At 33.9% G+C, this 19,395-nt stretch overlaps 2 protein-coding genes across 3 annotated transcripts in view; one reads left to right on the forward strand and one right to left on the reverse strand.

The window, feature by feature from the left end:
• Window positions 1-19,395, reverse strand: part of LOC149615693 (uncharacterized) — a 52,180-nt gene that overhangs the window by 15,479 nt on the left and 17,306 nt on the right. The window contains exons 1-5 of one of the 2 annotated variants that reach the window (XM_089856368.1): window positions 10,900-11,315; window positions 7,342-7,726; window positions 2,992-3,094; window positions 2,231-2,642; window positions 2,079-2,119 (exon numbers count right to left, since the gene is read on the reverse strand). In XM_089856368.1, the coding sequence (XP_089712494.1) occupies window positions 2,079-2,119; window positions 2,231-2,642; window positions 2,992-3,094; window positions 7,342-7,726; window positions 10,900-10,902 (944 nt within the window). In that variant the 5' untranslated portion in view covers window positions 10,903-11,315. Of the gene's footprint in view, window positions 1-2,078; window positions 2,120-2,230; window positions 2,643-2,991; window positions 3,095-7,341; window positions 7,727-10,899; window positions 11,316-19,395 lie in introns of those variants that run through there. The other variant, XM_089856369.1, reaches the window with a different exon arrangement.
• On the forward strand, window positions 14,282-18,852 carry sad (Cytochrome P450 family protein sad). Its single transcript, XM_089856578.1, has 7 exons — window positions 14,282-15,049; window positions 15,538-15,728; window positions 15,842-16,051; window positions 16,131-16,276; window positions 16,634-16,879; window positions 17,405-17,611; window positions 17,695-18,852. Exons 1-7 carry the CDS (start codon window positions 14,493-14,495, stop codon window positions 17,800-17,802), a joined length of 1,665 nt encoding a protein of 554 aa, XP_089712704.1. The 5' UTR covers window positions 14,282-14,492; the 3' UTR covers window positions 17,803-18,852.

Below are 19,395 nucleotides of genomic sequence, written 5' to 3' on the forward strand. Positions count from 1 at the left end.
TAAAGTTTTTTTCTAAAAAAAAAAAATTAAAAAAAAAACCAAAAAACAATTGCATGATAGGCCAAATAATTCAGACTGATATGAAGGTCAAATTTTAAAATGCTTGGCGACGCGACATTGGGTCGACCGACGATGGCTCCATGGAAAGAATGCAACCAGTAGCAACAGGAATACATAAAGATTATAAGAATCATTGTGCCCCATGTTAACTTCTATGCTGGTTTTGTGGGCGGGGCCTTGAGAACTTACTATCCCCATCACGCTTCATAATTCTTCTACTTTGAATCTTTAAGAGACCGTAGACCCCATTTTAATATCTGATTGAAGGTAAGGGAAGGGCTTAAAACTTTGTAAAATCGTCCGCTCCTACTTATTTATTTATTTATTTTATTTTATTTATTTATTTACTTCCTTACATTTCATTGGTTACTCACACACATATATAGAACAATCGTCCACCCTAGGTCTATTCGTGCACACGACGCAAAGATAACTTGTATTATACATTCAGGTTCTGCGAGGATTGGTCATTAACTACTTCTAAGTTCAAATACATTAGGGGTGACGGTTTCAATAGCTCCTCCCCTTAAGTTCAAGCAGAAAGGCCAAGAAAATGGAAAGCTTTAGAGTGGTACCAACGAGGGGGTAGACACTTGAGAACTCAGGTGTACATGCCTTGAACTCAATGTACTGTCAAAGCTGAACTGCGAGTTCCTTAGGCTTTGAACTCAATGCACTGTCAAAGCTGAACTCTTTTCAACTCAGGTGTACAGAGGGATCCAGAGCGTCTACCCCCTCGGGTACCAAGATCTCATTCAAGTAAACGTGAATGAGATCTTGGTGGTACTGAGAGGGAAGGAGCTACGGGGGTGTGACGCCAATATTGGTAGTATAAATTGTATGGCCTCAGCTGACGACTTCCAATATGGTCCCCAAAACCGTGGTAAAAGATAGGAGGGTGCACTGTGACGTCACGAGAAAGTTCGTATTAGCAGCAGAGTATTGATTCCAAGTGAAAGAAAACTATGTACTCCTGGCTGGTAATAACTATTACTAACCATCCTAGTCTACAACATAAATCTGCAACCGTTACTAAAACCCAGGCAAGGCCAAGGGTGGGCCAAACGAATCACATAAAGAAACAAAATTTTTAGAGATATGAAAATGTATTTATAGCTGACCCGACTGGTTGCCTGGCATTGTGTTTTTCTTTTTGGTAAAAAAACAATTTTGAAGGTCAGGTATATAATAATAATTTGCTCGCTAGACATGCTCGGTCTATAGCGATATTATAAAGGTACCTGCCGACCTTGAGGGTTGAAATGGAGCAAAATTCCCCAAAAAAACAATAGGAGAAAATTTAATGGACATTCATTCATTCACTTACATTATCATATTTATAGCAGATGACTTTATATGATGTAGGGGTATTAATTGGACATGCAACAATTAGAACTAAAAGTCATCTACAACCACCGTACTTACAACTAACACTTGGTAATCATCAAGAAACGAATACATACACTTGGTGCTCACTCCAAAAAGGGTTAAGGGTAGTTAGTAGTTTGTTGAAGTACAATCATGCAGTGGGATATGCATCCAGGGATGGTAAGTTCCATGGGAAATCAATCAATCAATCAATCTCGAGTCCGAAAATGTATTTAACATCTATGCTTCTATGACCACACTGATTTTGTTTGACCCCCCCCCCCCCACATAAGGGACATGTACTGTACACCCCCTAACACAAGTTAAAGTTATGAACATTCATTGGAAACAGTGTTTAAGGAATGACCCCCTTAAATTTAACATATGAAACAATGAAAGATAAGGGGGTCATCCGTAAAACACTGTTTCTAATCAATGTTCATAACTTTAACTTGTGTTAGGGGGTCTACAGTACATGTAACTTATGGGGGGGGTCAAACGAAGTCGGTGTGGTCATAGAAGTATACATGTTAAATACATTTTCGGACTCATCACACATGCATGCATCCCACTGCATGATTGTACTTCGGTAAACTACAATTAACCTTAACCTGTATGTTTTTAAATAAATAAAGTAATTTTGAACTTACCGATAGAGCTGGTTACGAACAACATTTCCAATTGGACGATCCTGGAAGGAAAAATTCAAATTTGCAAAATATCAAACTTAATTTATCAAACTTTAAAAAATTCCAAGAAATATTTAAGTATTATATATTTGGTTTTTAATCTAAATACTTACAATTTCGTAGAAGACACAAGGAATAACGTCATTATTGCTTTTCAAGCAAAAATGAACAGCGCTTCGTATTCCTTTGGTAACTTCAGACGACACTATCCCGAAGATCTCAAACACGAGGTCATCTTTATGGTCTTTGTAATTCATTTTCTTCAAAATGGTGGGGTTTACGGTTAACATTCGTTCAGGATGAAAATCCTTCATCATTTTCACATCCGGTTCATCATCATCACCATGAGCAACCGGTGTTGGTGTAATTACGTCATTAACCGGTTCTTCATTGGTAGTTTCGAAATCATCCACTGACCAATCATCAACTTTCATGTCTTGAAATTCGGAATTTTGAACTTCCTCGAAATAATCGCCTGTTCCACGAGAGTACGACGGGGAAACGGTGTAATTTTGTTGCGTATTTCTATCAATTATTAATTAAATTATTATTTAATATTAACTAGTTAATTAATCGTTTAATTATTAAAGATAAAATAGATAATTAATAATTTAATTAATTAAGATAAAATAGTTAATAAATCATTTAATTAATTAATTAATTAAGATAAACTAGATAAATAATCATTAAATTAATTAAGATAAAATAGATAAATAATCATTAAATTAATTAAGATAAAATAGATAAATAATCATTAAATTAATTAAGATAAAAGTTCATTAATAATTTAATTAATTAATTAATTAAGATAAAATAGTTAATTATCATTTAATTAATTAATGAAAACGTACTCAATTGAATTTATTAATATTACCTTAATCGCATAAAATTATCAGTTAATTGCGATGCAGGATTATTGTAAACCACGTGGTCTCCATCCCCATTGTCATAATTATCTCCACCATAACTGTTAGCGCCTAAAATTAGAAAAAAAATGCAAAAAATTAACTTATTTCATATGGATATTGTGAACTTTGACCTTAGATATCATAGGCCACCTTTAAAATTTCATTCATAAAACTTAAAAATTAAAAAAATTGTTTTCTTGAAAGATACATGGTAAAAGATTAATTAAACCTAACCGTTTACCTACGCCACAATCACAACATAACAAAAACAAATTTTAACATTTTTATAATATATACATTATGGCCTTTCATTGACCCGACCCCGAAGTTTAAAATAATTAAAATTATTTTCTTGAACGGATACAAACAATTTTAACCGCATCCGTTTCATGGACAGAGTTGCCAATAATATATTATTATAGCATCATCTCCTGCGTCATTCAAGTTTGAAACTGAATGAATGATCCAGTACTGAATCGAACCGAATTCTACAACCTTAATTAATTAATTCAGTAGGTTGTACATTTGTAGATAGCGGTTGAATTACACTGACAACACTCTCTATTGAACCCTCTACGTCACAGCCTGTGTAACAACCGTGAGTACCAACAAAATTCAAACTTAATTACTATTAAACTGACATCATGACCTTTGACCCGACACCAACGAAACAAACAATATGGGGGACAAATAAAATTAATTTTGCGCAATTTTTTTAAAGTTCTGGGAGCACGTGCAGTTAAACGATCTAGTATAATATAATTTCTATATATCCATTTTTTGAGTAATGTTCTGAGAGGCCCTTTTGAAATTAAATGTGGTTCATTATACGACGACGATGGCTTCGATTGAGTTCAAATTTCAAAGAACGTTGCGCTTAACGATTTTTTTTCTCTTTAATACCGTTCGATTAATATGTTATTCCTTATAACGGTGGTTTCAATATTATTGCCAATAAGACCGCGTGCACTGCCAAGTGCGTCATGGAATTTTCGTCCTTTTTTAAAAAAGGGGAGTTTAAATAAAAAAGAAAAACAAAATCCTTAAAAAATCCGGAAACAATTTAAACTTTAAATTGAAAGATTTTCATCCGGCAATATTAAACCATAATTTTCTTTTTAGAAGTTAAAATACTTCAATGGAAGATTATAATTTGCAGTTACAATAATTAAAATTAGCTGCAATACAACGAAAATAATTAAAATTATATTAAACATTAATTTTCTTTTGGAGAAGTTAAATTAAATTACTTAAATATAAGATTATAATTTACAGTTGAAATGTTCAATTAAATTGAGTAGCAATGCAACTCAATCTTAACTTTTAAAAAAACAGGCATATTTTTACTATAAGAGCATTTTGCATATAGTGAAACATTAAAGAAAATATTAAACCTCCGAATAACTTTAAAAATTAGAATTAGTTTTAAGAATTCATGGACGATAATTTTAAATTTGCACTTCCGACCAATCGCGTAAAGGCTGGTTTTCACTGGCCCAAAACGCAGGAAAAACCGCGTTCCGCGCCGTTTTTTCGGAGGTAATTTGCCGCAAAATTTCGCGTTTTCAGGGCGGCAAGCACGGAATTGGTTTTCTATTTTTCCGCAAATTTTTACGGAAAGGAAAGCGGTGGCCAATAGGAATAGACGAATGCGTGACGTCATAGGCTTGGTTTTGGTCAGCTCGCGAGGCTTTTTTTCGACGCCATTTTTTTTAGTTCAAGGTGTTTCTGTTTCGACTACAGAAACGCCTTGTATAAAAATGTATAGTTAACGATTAGCTAAAGAAATTTGGCTTAATCGCTATTTATATGATAGAAATTAACGTTTTTGCAAAGACAATAAAGTCTAATAAAATCGATAGGTTGTTATTGGTGCATTTTCAACATAACAGTTAAGCCTTGGTCTCCACGAGATCGCACTCTTTCCGTATTACAAGTGAAAACGTTTTGCCGCCGTTTTTTAAGGAATTTTCCGCAAAATCTTGCGGATTTTTCTTTTCTGTTCCGTGAAAATTTCGGCAGTGAAAACCAGGCTTAACACCTCTGCCTTCTTGTTAACAAAATTCCCCGTTTCAATATACGTAAAACTCGTTAACTAATTAGCCAGCAGTGCACAACTGACAGAGCGCTAATTGGCTAGGGTTCTATATATCGTGATTTGGGCTTTGAAAATTTATATAAAATTAATAAATCCTTTAATATTAATTAATTATTATAAAACCAACAAATTAAAAATGATTATCGGTCCAATATACCATCAGGGGGTATAATAATTCCGGTAAAACAAAAAATAAAAGATAGTTAAAAAAAGGTTAAGAGAAAGTTCAATAAAATTACTAGAACGATCAACCCGTCCCTGTCGAGGTTGAATTTCTCTCGCAAAATTCTAACAGCAGTAAAAACATGTAAACAGCAATATTTCTCAATTGGAAAAAAAATAGTGCCTACGTGCGCTTCTTATACCCTCAATTATTTTACCACAAAATAAAAAAAAAAGAAATAAAAAATAAAAAAAAATATTTAAAAAAAGGGGCATGTGCGAAAGCACGAGTAGTAAAACAAGGAACGACCCAAGTTGAAATGTGAGGATTGTTTATCGACATTTTATATCGCAATTGGAGCAATATAGCACGTTGATGAAACAATGGTGCGTTTATGGGAAGAACTCGGTTTATTACAGAGAGCCCAGTCAAAAATTTAAATTCCTTATAGGAAATTTTTTTTTTCTCTTCAGAATTATAGGATTTTATAGGAGAAAAAAAATCACGTGTTTATTTAGGAAAATATAGGAATAAAAATGCATGCTCATATATTTTGGCTTAAACTATATTATAGAAAAATCTCAAATAAATAAAAAATAATAATAAATTGCGTTTTACTTTGAAAATTCAGAGGAACATAATTAAATTAAATGATATATAATATAATTAAAAAATAATCCTGATCAATTTCGGTCAAATCTAGTCAAATGTCATCTCTATTTTAAAAGAGCAATAACTAAATTTTAATTAAAATAAATTTGATAATTCTAAACTATAAACGAAAACTAAGACCCCAAACTAAGCATCAAAAATATATATAGGAATTATTATAGTCTGACTTTTCATGAAATTATAGCATAATTAATATAGGACAGGTTAAAAAATATAGGATTTTATAGGAATTATTGTGGGACAGCTAGACTCCCTGTTTTTACGATCATTTGATTATAACTTTTGAATTTAATTTATTATTTTTAAATATGAAGGATTTTAAAATCTAAAAAAAGAAAAAAAAAAGTTTATTTAAAGAATCGATTTTGTTTTTTGGCTTTTCCCGGGATTGTACAAGTCTAAACACATAAGGCAATCATAATCTCTATAAGTAAGGGGTCGCCTACCTCACTCACTTCAAATTCATTACAAGCCTTTCAGTTTGTCATGACCAGAGATTAATTAAACAAACTTATGGAAGGAACATATCACTTATAAACTTATGGACAATACCAATACGGCAGACGTATACACTTTTGCATTATGGCGTTATGGCTTAAAAAGCGCCATTTTTCCTGTATATCTGGGAGAATTTACAAAATTTCAAACGAGGAGAACGAGTTGAAAAGTATAAGATTAATAGATATGAGCTTAAAAAGCCATTTTTTACTACTGTAGAATTTTTACGGATAGATATACTATACCAGGAAAGCCCGGTTATATTCCGAGAAACGCGCAAATTTAAATTTCTCAGAAGAGATCTTAAAAGGATGTTAATGTTCCATTTAAACCATATAATCAGTAAAGCAAAAAGGTGATTTGGCAACGAAAAAAAAAAAACAAAAATTGGTAGAATTTGCACCGAAATTCAACGAAAACTTCGAAAAATTAACAATAGACCATTTCGATGTAACTAAAACCATAAGTTTGTTTAATTAATATCTGGTCATGACAAACTGAAAGCCTTGTAATTTTGAAGTGAGTGAGTGAGTGAGTGAGGTCATAGATTCGAGGAGGTAAAGCGAGGGAGGCCTGGTGAGTGAGTGGGGCGCTGCTGTCAAAGGAGGCTTAGTAATGCGGACTAAATAGGACCTAGATGGAATAGGTCCTAGCTGCAGAATTAATTAACCACCACCGAGTGTACTTAGGACTTCAATTGACTCGCTCCCCCTCGTTCTCCTTCTCGAACTAGTTATCTCGAGAACTGTAAGTCTCCCGGTAGCATTACGAACTTGTATTGGTAGTGCAAATCATACTTATGGATGTAACATATCACTTATAAACTTATGATTGCATTAACCCTTAATTCGTTAACCTGAAAAGGACATGGTTATCATAACATACCTCCGTAAAATGGCCGTCCATAACTTTGTTGTTGTCCAAAATATGGGCTTGTTGTTCCTCCATAAGAAGTACTGGCACCCTCGTTCATTCTAAAACGTTGCTGTTGTTGGAATCCTTTGGGTCTGGCTGCAGGTTGATTGAAGGAAGAGTAATTGTGGCCAACAGGTCCTCTGGAGCTGGGTCTTTGCGAGTTGTTGTAGCCGTGGGACAAGTGGTTGGTAGTTGTTGTAGAACGCGGAGTTGGTCTGACTTGAGGGTATGGGGCGGGATATTGGTATCGTGGACGAGATGGTATCGATTGCGACGGAGCTCTGAGTAACCCGGGTCGTTGAGGAAAGTTACCACCTTGATACGGACCTCTATGACCTCCGCTAAACATGACGATCTGAAAAATTAAGATGCAAAATTGGAAAAAAATATTGAAAAACCATTAATGGCGGTTCAAGGTTGCCATAATTCTTTTCATTTCAAAAAGCCCTTGACAATTTCTATGCCTAAGTAATTTTCCCTGATTTAAAATTTAATCTCACTTAATTCTAAACAAATATCAAAATTAATTTAGATTACTTTGCGCTAGTAGTACTACAACAGAAAAATTACCCCTATAACAATAATTAGAAATTCCCTTTCTTTTAAAATTACAATCACACACGTTTCCCTTTTCAAAAACTCCCCAACTACCAATTTTCAAAAATACCCCGACTTCCAATTTCAAAATTTCCCCGACAACCCACTTTCAAAAATTCTCCGACTACCAATTTTCAAAAATTCCCCGACTACCAATTTTCAAAAATTCCCCGACTACCAATTTTCAAAAATTCCCCGACTACCAATTTGCAAAAAATCCCCGACAACCCACTTTCAAAAATTCCCCAACAACCCACTTTCAAAAATTCCCCAACAACCCACTTTCAAAAATTCCCCAACTACCAATTTACAAAAATTCACCGACTACCCATTTTCAAAAATTCCTCGACTCCCCATTTAAAAGATTCCCCAACTACTCATTTTCAAAACTTCTTTCACGTTTCCAGGGGGTATTCCCCTAAGATGGTCAGTTAAGCTAAGCAGACCACGGAAAGGCTTCCATTAAAAAGCAAACACATGAAAAGCAAAGAAAAAAAATCCAAATTAAAAAACAAATTAAAAATCGGATATAAAAAATGGAAAACAGGAAGTAATCTATATTGAAATGAAATGAAATTGAAGTTTATTGTGCATAAAAAAGTAATCTATATTGTATCCATATAAATAAATAAATCATAAAAAAGTAAAGTACACCAGTTTATTTTTGGAATAAATAAGTAATCCGAACGATATGTTATAAAGAAGAAACTAAGCAAGGGGCCTGAATTTATTTATTTTAAAATATATATAAACCATATACGTCATCGAAAGGGGGATTATAAGAAGCCAGAATCAAATATACCTGTTGTTTTAGGTTAGTAGTGTCGTGTACTTTCACCTCCTCCTATTTGAGCCCCTTTGGTTTGAAAACCTCTTTCAACTCTAATTCCTAATTCCTTTCCCAAGCCGAATTGATATTAAAACTAAGGCGTATTTATACCTTAATGTAAAAATAGGAACTAAAAAAATAGTCTTTATCAAGTGCATTTAAACTGACGTATAGAAGCAAACGGTTATTTACTTTTAAATAAGAAAGATCATCGTGATAAACGTGAGAGAGTGCTATACACTCTCCAGTGCGTTCAGGTCGACGAATTATATTTTGGTTATTGATATACTTAAGTCTGTATGCATAAATTAAGCCTGGGTATGTTGTTCTTTGGGAAATCAATCAATCAATCAATCAACTTTGAGTCTAAAATGTTCTATACTTCTATCTCCATTTTGTTAATTTACCACAAGGGACACTGTTTTTGAGTTAAGATTGTATTGGAGTATTTTACGGATGACCCCCTTAAATTTAATTAGGAAACTGATTAAGACAATGATTGTTTACTAATTTAATGATAAGGGGTCATCCCTAAAATGCTCCAATCAAATCATAACTGGAAAACAGTGTCCCTTGTGGCAAACAAAATGGAGATAGAAGTTACATTTTCCAGGGTTCGTTGGAATAAAATTCTCTGACTTTTCCAGGTTTTCCTTGACTAAATTCCACAAATTTCGCTGCCTTTTTAGGCCAATTTTCAATTTCCCGGACTTTTCCAGGTTTTCCTTGACTAAATTCCACAAATTTCCCTGCCATTTTAGGCCCATTTTCAATTTCCCTGACTTTTCCAGGTTTTCCAGGTCGTGTACGAACCCTGTTTTCGACTCAAAATTGATTTATTTCTCAATTAAATTAAAGAACATCCCCTTTTAATTTGACGTCATATAAATTAACAAGGGATATATTTGGGGTGCACTATGATTCCTATTAGCTGTATGCATTCCTTTTAGTACAGTACCAAGTATGAGTAAAGGTATTCATTATATAACGCAATATTATACTTTGTAATTGTAAATGTAAAACCCATTAATTTTTTTTTTTTTGGCAATATTATGAAATTTTATGTATAAATTCCAATATTACGTTATGTATCCAAATTAATTTGGTTTCTTCGATTTGATAGCAATCTATGTATTAAATATTATGTCATATCTGGTTCATATATCTTTGATTGTAATAATTGTACGAGCATCTAAAGAAAAGAGAAAAAATGAGCAAAAAAATACAGATGTTACCCTTCCATATGGTATTATGCAAGCTTTATTTTTTAAGCACGCTGTTATTTTAAATTAATACAAAAATAATTGTTGTTATTATTATGTTAAATTATTTAATTCTCTTAAGTTTAAACTAAGCACAAATTCCTAGGTATGTCTTTAAATTTTAATTGAAAAACATCCAATATCTGGGCCTTCAGTAGCATGTATTTTAATTTTAATTTAAAAACAATCCAATATCTGAGCCTTCAGTAGCATGCCTTTAAATTTTAACTAAAACGTTTTTTCAATATCTGTTTCTTCAGTCAAGTGATTAAACCACATTCTTATCGCTGATTTTTAAGTAATTTAATTCTATCCAATAAAGTTAAGTTTTAATTAAGGAATTAAATGAAAAACATCGTACTAAACAAAATATATAATTAATACATCAATATTCATGGAAATTTTGATTAAATTCATGTTAAATATATATATATATATATATATATATATATGGAATCAGTGCTATTTAAAGTTATGGTTAAGGACGAAGTTACCCTATAAATAGTTTTCCATGCACTAAAGGGGGCTGGAGAAATTTCCTCCTAAACTTTAACTGCGCAAGCGCTTCAGGGACAGTGTTACCAGTAAATAGTTATTAGAGCATCCCCCGCATCATTAAGATTTGGAACTGAACTGAACAGAACACTACAATCATTTCAGTCTATTGAATTACACTCACTCAAATACCTGGCAACACTTTCTAGTTAAAACTCCACGCTACCACATACTTGAGAAAGATACAATTACCAAACCATTTAAATCAAACATCCATAACCGGCATATAACAGCCAGCGTCAACGTGGTGGTATTGTACTTACATTCGAACAAAACCCATCTCACCATTGTTACAAGAGTTTCTTCAATTTGACTGTGACAGTATTTGAAACGGGTCTATACCTTAAACCTTACATCATTTGACCCCGAGCCATTCAATTACAACAGGACTTGGGTTGGCTTTAACAACACTGCCAACAGACATGGTATAAATGGATTTTTCCTTCTGAATGACAGACTAGTAACTGTCTTCTACGGGAACGACTTGATATAAGAGCTGGGTTGTAAGTTGGCGACAGGATGGGCTATACACCAAAAACCAAAGTTGCCACCGAAGCTGCTATACTGCTTTGCTTTGATTAATACTATAGTCCACTTTATACTCATCATTCAAACCGGGAAATCCAAGGTCAAGGTCAAAGTGTACCCCCAAAAGCGCGCGCGAACATGTACTCCGCTCCCCTGCTTTTTGCCTTCTTGCTAGCTAGCTAGCCCAGCATCTAAGCTATATCTAATTTTCAAGGGCAAAAGATGCTAACAGGGCTAAAGGCAAAGAAGATATGCCTATGGTAGAGTTTCTCTTGCAGAACTTACAAGGTGGTGGTAGTTGACTTAAGTTGCAGGCGAGGTTCGGACCGTACAGTTGCTATACAAGACTTATAAAGAATGGTCTTGGGAACTTCTGGGGCGACGGTGTACGATAAGTTTCGTAAAAGGATAATACAAGCATAAGTTTATAAGTGATACGTTCGCTCCATAAGTATGATATGCACTACTCTATACGGTTCGTATGCTACTGAGAGACTTACAGCTCGAGATAACTAGTTCGAGAAGGAGAACGACGGAAGCGAGTCCTAAGTCCTAAGTACACTCGGTGGTGGTTAATTAATTTAGCAGCCAGGACCTATTCCATCTAGGTCCTATTTAGTCTGCATTACTAAGCCCCCTTTGACAGCAGCGCCCCCTCACTCACCAGGCCTCCCTCGCTTTACCTCCTCGAATCTATGACCTACCTCACTCACTCACTCACTTCAAAATTACAAGCCTTTCAGTTTGTCATGACCAGATATTAATTAAACAAACTTATGGAAGCAACATATCTTATCAACTTATGCTAATACATAGTTGTAGGACTTATGTAGCCTGGTCTAACGCAAGAAATTTTCCGTGCTGAAATAGGTTTCCCTGGCATTGTTCGAGTTCTTAAGAAATGGGTTAAAAGTCAACCCCATGACTTTTCCATTATCTGTGAAAGAAATCACCAGGGGGTGTGAAAAGTACCTATAGAAAGTAAAACGCCCCCTCAATGCTCAGTGCCTAACCGTTACAGATCAGACGATTTTAAGAATGTTTCTAGCGTAAGAAAAACTTTTCCCAAATGTCCTAAACGTTATATATAAACCCGCTGAGCTATTGTCACAAACCACGTGTCAAAATTATTTTAAAAGTGTAAAAGGCGCTAAATGAACAATTTTGCGCGGGCTAACTCCACGTGTTCAAGGTCGCGTGGCGCGAATCTTCTTATAACTATTGCTCTATAATAATAATATTAATAAAAAAAATGCACGCGCATAATTTAGGCGCGCTAATTCCACGTGCTCAAAGACACGTGGTGCGCGTGCGAAAATCATATAATTTCGCGCCCTATATTTTTAAATAATTATTTTATTTATTATTAACCAAACCAGGCTAATATGAACGTAAAGACATCTTCAAACTACGCCAAAAAAACCAAGAAAAACCCTCTTAAAAATATTAAAACGAAATAAAATTATTAAAGAAAAAAAAAACCACGATATGATAGTCGGGCGTCATCTTATGGATGGTAACGAAAGTTAAAAAAAAAATGTTTAAAATATTTTTTTATTTTTTATTTAAACCAAAAAAAAAGGAAAAAAACCGCCCATCCTTTTTAGACCTACAGTTTTTGGAGGTTTGAAAACTTGAAACATTAGTTGGCACGCGTTAGGGGAGGGGCCAAGGAGCATCATTGCAACATTTCACAATAGCTTCTCATCTAGGCTTTTATTTCATCTCAAATAAATAAAAAAAAAATTCTTTCAACTTGTAAATGGGGGGAAAAAACTATCATTGAGGGTAAGAGAGACATCCTTCGGTGAATTTTTATAGTAAAAAGCACGTATCTATTGGAACAAGGGTTTTTTTGGGTTTTTTTTTTTTTTGGAAGACGTATGCCATTCTGGAAGTACCTTTTAAATTATTTTCAAGGATTAGGAAATTTAATTATAATCTATTTTTTACTAAAAATTATTACGACAAAAAAGGCTGTAATCAGTTTTGTTATCACAACTCACATCACAAGTCGACTCGAAATCGTATAAAGAAGAAATATTAAGGCAGTTAAATTGAAATCAGTTTAAATATTCAAACAAAATCATGCAAAACAAATCAGGCATTCCCCTGACAAGTCTGCATGCATAAATTAAGGGGATATTTTGTTCTTTGGGAAATCAATCAATTTTGAGTCAAAAATGTATGTAACTTCTATTCATCTCCATTTTGTTTGCCACAAACAATGGACCATTTACCAATTATCAAGAAATTAATAAAAAGGTATTTAAAAATTAAAATTTAAACCATAATATTTATTAATTAATAAAATTAAATTACAAATAATTGCCTTAATTCTTAATTGCCACCACTCAAGTCTCGCAAAATGGCAAAGAGGAACGTCAATCCAATCCCACCCAATTCGAATTGACCAGCTAAAAGTACATATCCGATCTTTTATCCCTAAAACTTAATTCTCCAACCCCGTCAATTCATATCCAAAGAATCGGTTCAGTATCAGTAGATTTTTAGGGTAAATCAATTGTAGTATCATAAGTTTATAAGTGATACCTTCCATAAGTATGAAATGCACTACTTATACGATTCGTAATGCTACTGAGAGACTTACAGCTCGAGATAACTAGTTCAAGAAGGAGAACGAGGGGGAGCGAGTCAATTGAAGTCCTACGTACACTCGGTGGTGGTTAATTAATTTTGCAGCCAGGACCAATTCCATCTAGGTCCTATTTAGTCTGCATTACTAAGCCCCCTTTGACAGCAGCGCCCCACTCACTCACTGCAGGCCTCCCTCGCTTTACCTCCTCGAATCTATGACCTACCTCACTCACTTCAAAATTACAAGCCTTTCAGTTTGTCATGACCAGATATTAATTAAACAGACTTATATTGAACATAATCTTATAAACTTATGATTATAGTACACCTCGTTTGATATAAAATTCAGGGCGGAGTTTGTAGTTGAAGATTATTCATATATCGAAGATTTTGGTTTGGGGGTTTGGTTTAGGTCCCTAAAAACGACAGCTAGAGAGTGAGTGAGAGAGAGGAGATGCCAGCCAGGTAAGTAAGTTATAGAAGAAAAGGAAAAAAAGAGGATTCAGTAGCTACCCCTCTTGCGATGGTTCAAGAGGAGGAGGGTTTTTAGGCAGTCCGAAAAAAGGTATATAAAGCAGGAACCGTTCGCTTTGGAGCTTCAGAAGTCTCTAGCTCGCTTCAATAGCGAAAAAGATTTGGAGTTGCGCTTTTGGTCGAAGCTCCAAAACTTTAAAATAAAACCAAACCAAAATAAAACAGAGATTTATCTTTAATTTTCTTCCCAAAACCATTATTAAAATTAAAGTATAAAGATGTTGTGTCTACGTCAATTAGCTAAAGTTAATCAAATGGTCAATGTACCGGAAAATATAGTGACCATTGCTAAACAACTACAGCTAAGTAGTAGAGCATCGGCGGTAGCAGCGGGGTGTCGTCGTCAACGGTCCAGCGTTGCCGCTATCGACTTGACCGCAACGGGATCTCAATGTCCATTCGCCGGAAGTAGAAGAAGTAGTAGGGACGAGATAGCCGTTGGTCAAGCCGTCAAGGTACCGGCGGCAATTGGAGGATCGTCGTCTAGCTACGACGCAATTCCCAGTCCAAAAGGGTTGCCAATTTTGGGTACGACTTTGGATGTGATAAAACACGGTGGAGCTCCCAAAATTCACGAATATTGTACCATGAGGCATCAGCAATTGGGACCAATTTATAAGGAGAAGTTGGGAGCTGTCGAAGCCGTTTTTATCGCGGACAGTCAAATGATTCAAAAAGTTTATAAGAACGAAGGCAAACATCCTCAACACATGGTGCCCGAACCATGGTTAATTTATAACGAAATCGCCGGAGTTCAACGTGGACTGTTCTTCATGTAAGTATAGAAATTGTTCCTCAATTTTTACGCATTTATATTATATTTCATTCTATTCCTAAATTTTTACACATTTATACAAATTATTTGCACATCAATCCAAATTTTTACGCATTTATACTAAAGATTTTACGCATTTATACTAAAGATTTTACGCATTTATACTAAAGATTTTACGCATTTATACTAAAGATTTTAAGCATTCATACAAAAAATTTACGCATTCATACAAAATTTTTACAAATTTATACAACTTTTGCTCATCGAAAGCAAATTTCTACGCATTTGTACAAAAATTCGCGCCTGTATCAATAATTACAGACACCTTTTTATAAATTCAGTTTTAGAGCATTAAAAAAGGGTTAATAAAAAGTATCAGAACCCAAAATCTAAAATTGCATTAGTTAATTATAACTATAAAAAATGCAAAGAAAATTAAATTTAATTGCAATATAATAATCATCTCTTATTTTTAATTATTTTAATAGGGATGGTCCACAATGGGAAGAACGAAGACGTAGTTTAAACAAAGTTTTCTTACGACCACAAACCATCTCAACTCATACGGGGATGTTCAACGACGTCATCACTGACGTATTAGAAAGATGGGGGTCATCCACTAATGAAAATAATGTTCTACCGGACCTCGAGAAGGAATTATATAACTGGTCAATTGAATGTAAGTATATTCAATATACTATTCAACATTACTTAGTAGCAAAAATAGACCGAAATAGACCAAAAATTAAAATTAGTTAAAATTAATCTAAATTATTATTTTTATCTTTTTAGCATTGGGAGCCATGATTTTTGGTCGCCGTCTCGGTTGCATAAAGTCAAAAGAAGCGCTGGACATTAGCATACATGAGTTTGTTCACTGCGTTCAACAGATTTTCACCGAATCCGCCAAAATGACCATGATCCCACCAAGACTAGCATATAAATTAAAATTACCAGTATGGAACCGATTTGCCAAAGCCGCCGGAAAAGCCATAGAACTCGGTAAGCTCACAAAAAATATTTAAATTTTCTATTAAATTTCAATATACTAAACAGTATTTTTTTATTTCTTTAACTTTAGCTAAACTATACGTCGAAGATAATGTAGCCAATTCAGCCAATTCCGAATGCGAAGATGGAATTTTACACCAATTATTACGAGAAAATATTTCGGTCGAAGAAATTGTCCGAATTGTCACCGATCTTTTTGTAGCAGCAGCTGATACGGTAAGTTTAAAATCCTGAATATTTTCCACGTGTTACATTATAGTTTTCGCGCCCTGCTATGCTCGCGCAAAAACCATCCAATAGGCACACCTTTGTAGATCTCGCGCCACTTTAAAAATTGCGCAAAGAAAAAAAAATAAAATAAAATCCACGTGCTATAATTGGCGCGAGCGAATTTGCGCCAAAAATAAAAATCCACGTGTTAATTTCAAGCCACTTTAAAAAAAATGCGCCTTTATTTAAATTGCGCCAAAAAAAAATCTACGTGTTAATTTCCCGCCTATATTTTTAATAAATCGAAAAAAATCCGCATTCTCTAATAACACCCGCATCTTTTTCTTTTCTGTATTTTCACAGACGTCACACGCGACTCAATGGACGTTATACATGTTAGCCAAGAACAAAGATTGTCAATCTAAATTGCTATCGGAAGTTAATAACGTTGTCCCAAACGGAGAATTAATAAAAGAAGAACACTTGTCAAGTTTACCATACGTAAAAGCCGTCATTAAAGAAGCATTAAGACTGTACCCGGTGGCGCCATTTTTAACAAGGATACTATCAAATGAACTTAACATCGGACAATACAATGTACCAGCCGGGGTAAGTGTCATATCAATTCATTATAAGCTGGGAAAATATTACTGCAGGGATAGATTTAATTTTAGAAGTAGGAATGGAGAACGGAACGGTTAGTATTTACTTCAGTTATTCCGACTCATAGCCCCCCAGTATAGAGCCCCCCTCCCTCCAACCAACACATAACGAAAAGTTTAAATTATCTTATTGGCTGCTCACTTAAACCCTACGTTTTGATGACGTTGCTGATGCGGGGACGGAGGCGAAAAATAGTGACGTAATTCCTTTTTACCCCTGTCGCTATGACCCGCTCGCCTCTTCTTTCATACCCCCCTCGTCCCGTGGAAGGGGGTCCGTGTGGGGACTTTGACGCGCGCACAGATTACTACTCTGTTCTCCATTCCTACTTCTAAAATTAAATCTATCCCTGATTCAGTCTATTGTAGATAGTGGTTGAATTGCACTGGCAATGATCACTTACGAAACTAATTAATTAAATAACAGTTCGTTAATTAAGTATTTTTTTCTTTTTTTTTTGTTTATTAACAGAAACTGGTCCTAATGTCACTTTACACAACTGGTCGTGACCCCAAATACTTTTCAAACCCTACCGAGTTCAAACCCGAACGTTGGATACGTAAAAAGGATTCAAAGGAGGTTATTAATACGCATGCATGTTTGCCATTTGGTTTGGGAGCAAGATCCTGCATTGGTAGACGTGTAGCCGAAGTTCAAATGCAATTTTTAATAGCTAGAGTAAGTATTAACCCTAAGCCTTGGCTCCACAAAAAAGTAAATAAAATAAACCTAACTAATCAATATATTTAACCTTAATTTAGATTGTACAAAAATTCGATTTCGAAGCGACAAAAGACGTAGATATCGCAATGCGCATGATCACAACACCTAGCGAACCAATCTCGTTACGTTTAACACCAAGAGCGTGAATTACTACGAGAGGCAACGACGATACTATTGGTCAATGGTCGTTCCTGCAATTTCCCGCCAAGGTCATATAAATCACGTGACCTGAAAAGCACCAATCCCATGACGGTGGTGAAATCTACCTACTACAAACTCAAGGGGCAAGGACTCACTGTTTTTTTCTAAAAAACGGTGATAGGTTAAGTTAACATTTGCAATACTAGTTCCTAAAAAAATTATAATTAAAAAAACAAATAAATAAATAAATAAATAATTAAATAAATAAGGGAGATTAGATTTTGGCATGACGAGCTTAAGTTCAGCGCACATAAAAAAAATGGCATGTTTATTTGTTGTATATAAATTAAAATAATATTTATTGTAAATAATTAACTATTAACGACGAGTTTAGGGGCTTTAATTAATTCTATAATTAAAAATACGATAATTATGTTCCATGTTGGAATTAAATCTAAATTAATGTAGAATTAAATCGCCTTTAATTTCCTGTAAATGTTCAAAATAACGACAGATTAATTTGAACTGAACTAAAAAGAAAAAAAGTAAAAAAATATAGAACCTAAAACAAAAATCTATGATTGACTATTTTATTATTACGAATTATTATTATTTATATTATAGGCTAATTTGTTAACTATCATTTGCAAAGTTTAGCTTGTGTTTTTAACTATAGCGCACCTAAATTTCTAATTTGAAAAGAAGTTTTAAAAAAAATAAATAAATTTAATTTTAACTCATGCACGTTTGTGATTTAAAAAATAATAATAATAATAATATACTAACTATTTCGATCTAAAGAAAATCCCCCAGCTTGCGCGTGTTAACGTTTTACCGCGTAAAAAAGCGCTGTTAAAGGCATGGGAATTAACTAGCGCTTGCATTGAATCGAAATGGTTGATGCACTGCTGTAGGAAAAAAATAAGGAAAAACGTATCTGTGATGAACATTTTTTTTTAAAGATTATTTTTAATATTTTATATATTTATATATTGAACTAATGTCTTCAAACCCAGTGAGGTCGTGAAGAGGTGATTTGTAGTACAATTAATTAATTAAAAAAAAACATGAGAGACTTAAAAACAAAATGAATTTAACACTAAAACCATTGAAATGATGAATATCGTAAAAAGTTTCATTGTTAAAAAAACAAAGGAAAATGTTACAATAAAATTTGATTATGTTTCGAAATATTTGCAATTTATTTTTTACCTAATTAGTAATTACTAACTACTACTAAGCTAAATTCCTAATTAAACTATGCTAAGCCTATACATACCTGATTGCTAAGCCTCATTATTTGTTAAGGGGTTTCTGATTAGTCTACCATCCATAAATTAAGCCTGGGGGTGTTAATTGTTCTTTGGGAAATCAATCAATCAATTTTGAGTCGAAAATGTTCTATACTTCTATCTCCATTTTGTTAATTTGCCACAAGGGACACTCACTGTTTTCGAGTTTTTATTTGTCAATGAGTGTTTTAGGGATGACCCCTTAATTAAATTAAATTAGCAATCATTGTCTTAATCAGTTTATTAATTAAATTTAAGGGGGTCATCCGTAAAATACTCCAACAGCAATCTTAACTTGAAAACAGT

The sequence above is a fragment of the Phalangium opilio genome, unplaced genomic scaffold (assembly GCF_054372755.1).
Source record: "Phalangium opilio isolate 3A_F unplaced genomic scaffold, DU_Popi_V2 ptg000217l_1, whole genome shotgun sequence".
NCBI classification, from domain to species: domain Eukaryota; kingdom Metazoa; phylum Arthropoda; class Arachnida; order Opiliones; family Phalangiidae; genus Phalangium; species Phalangium opilio.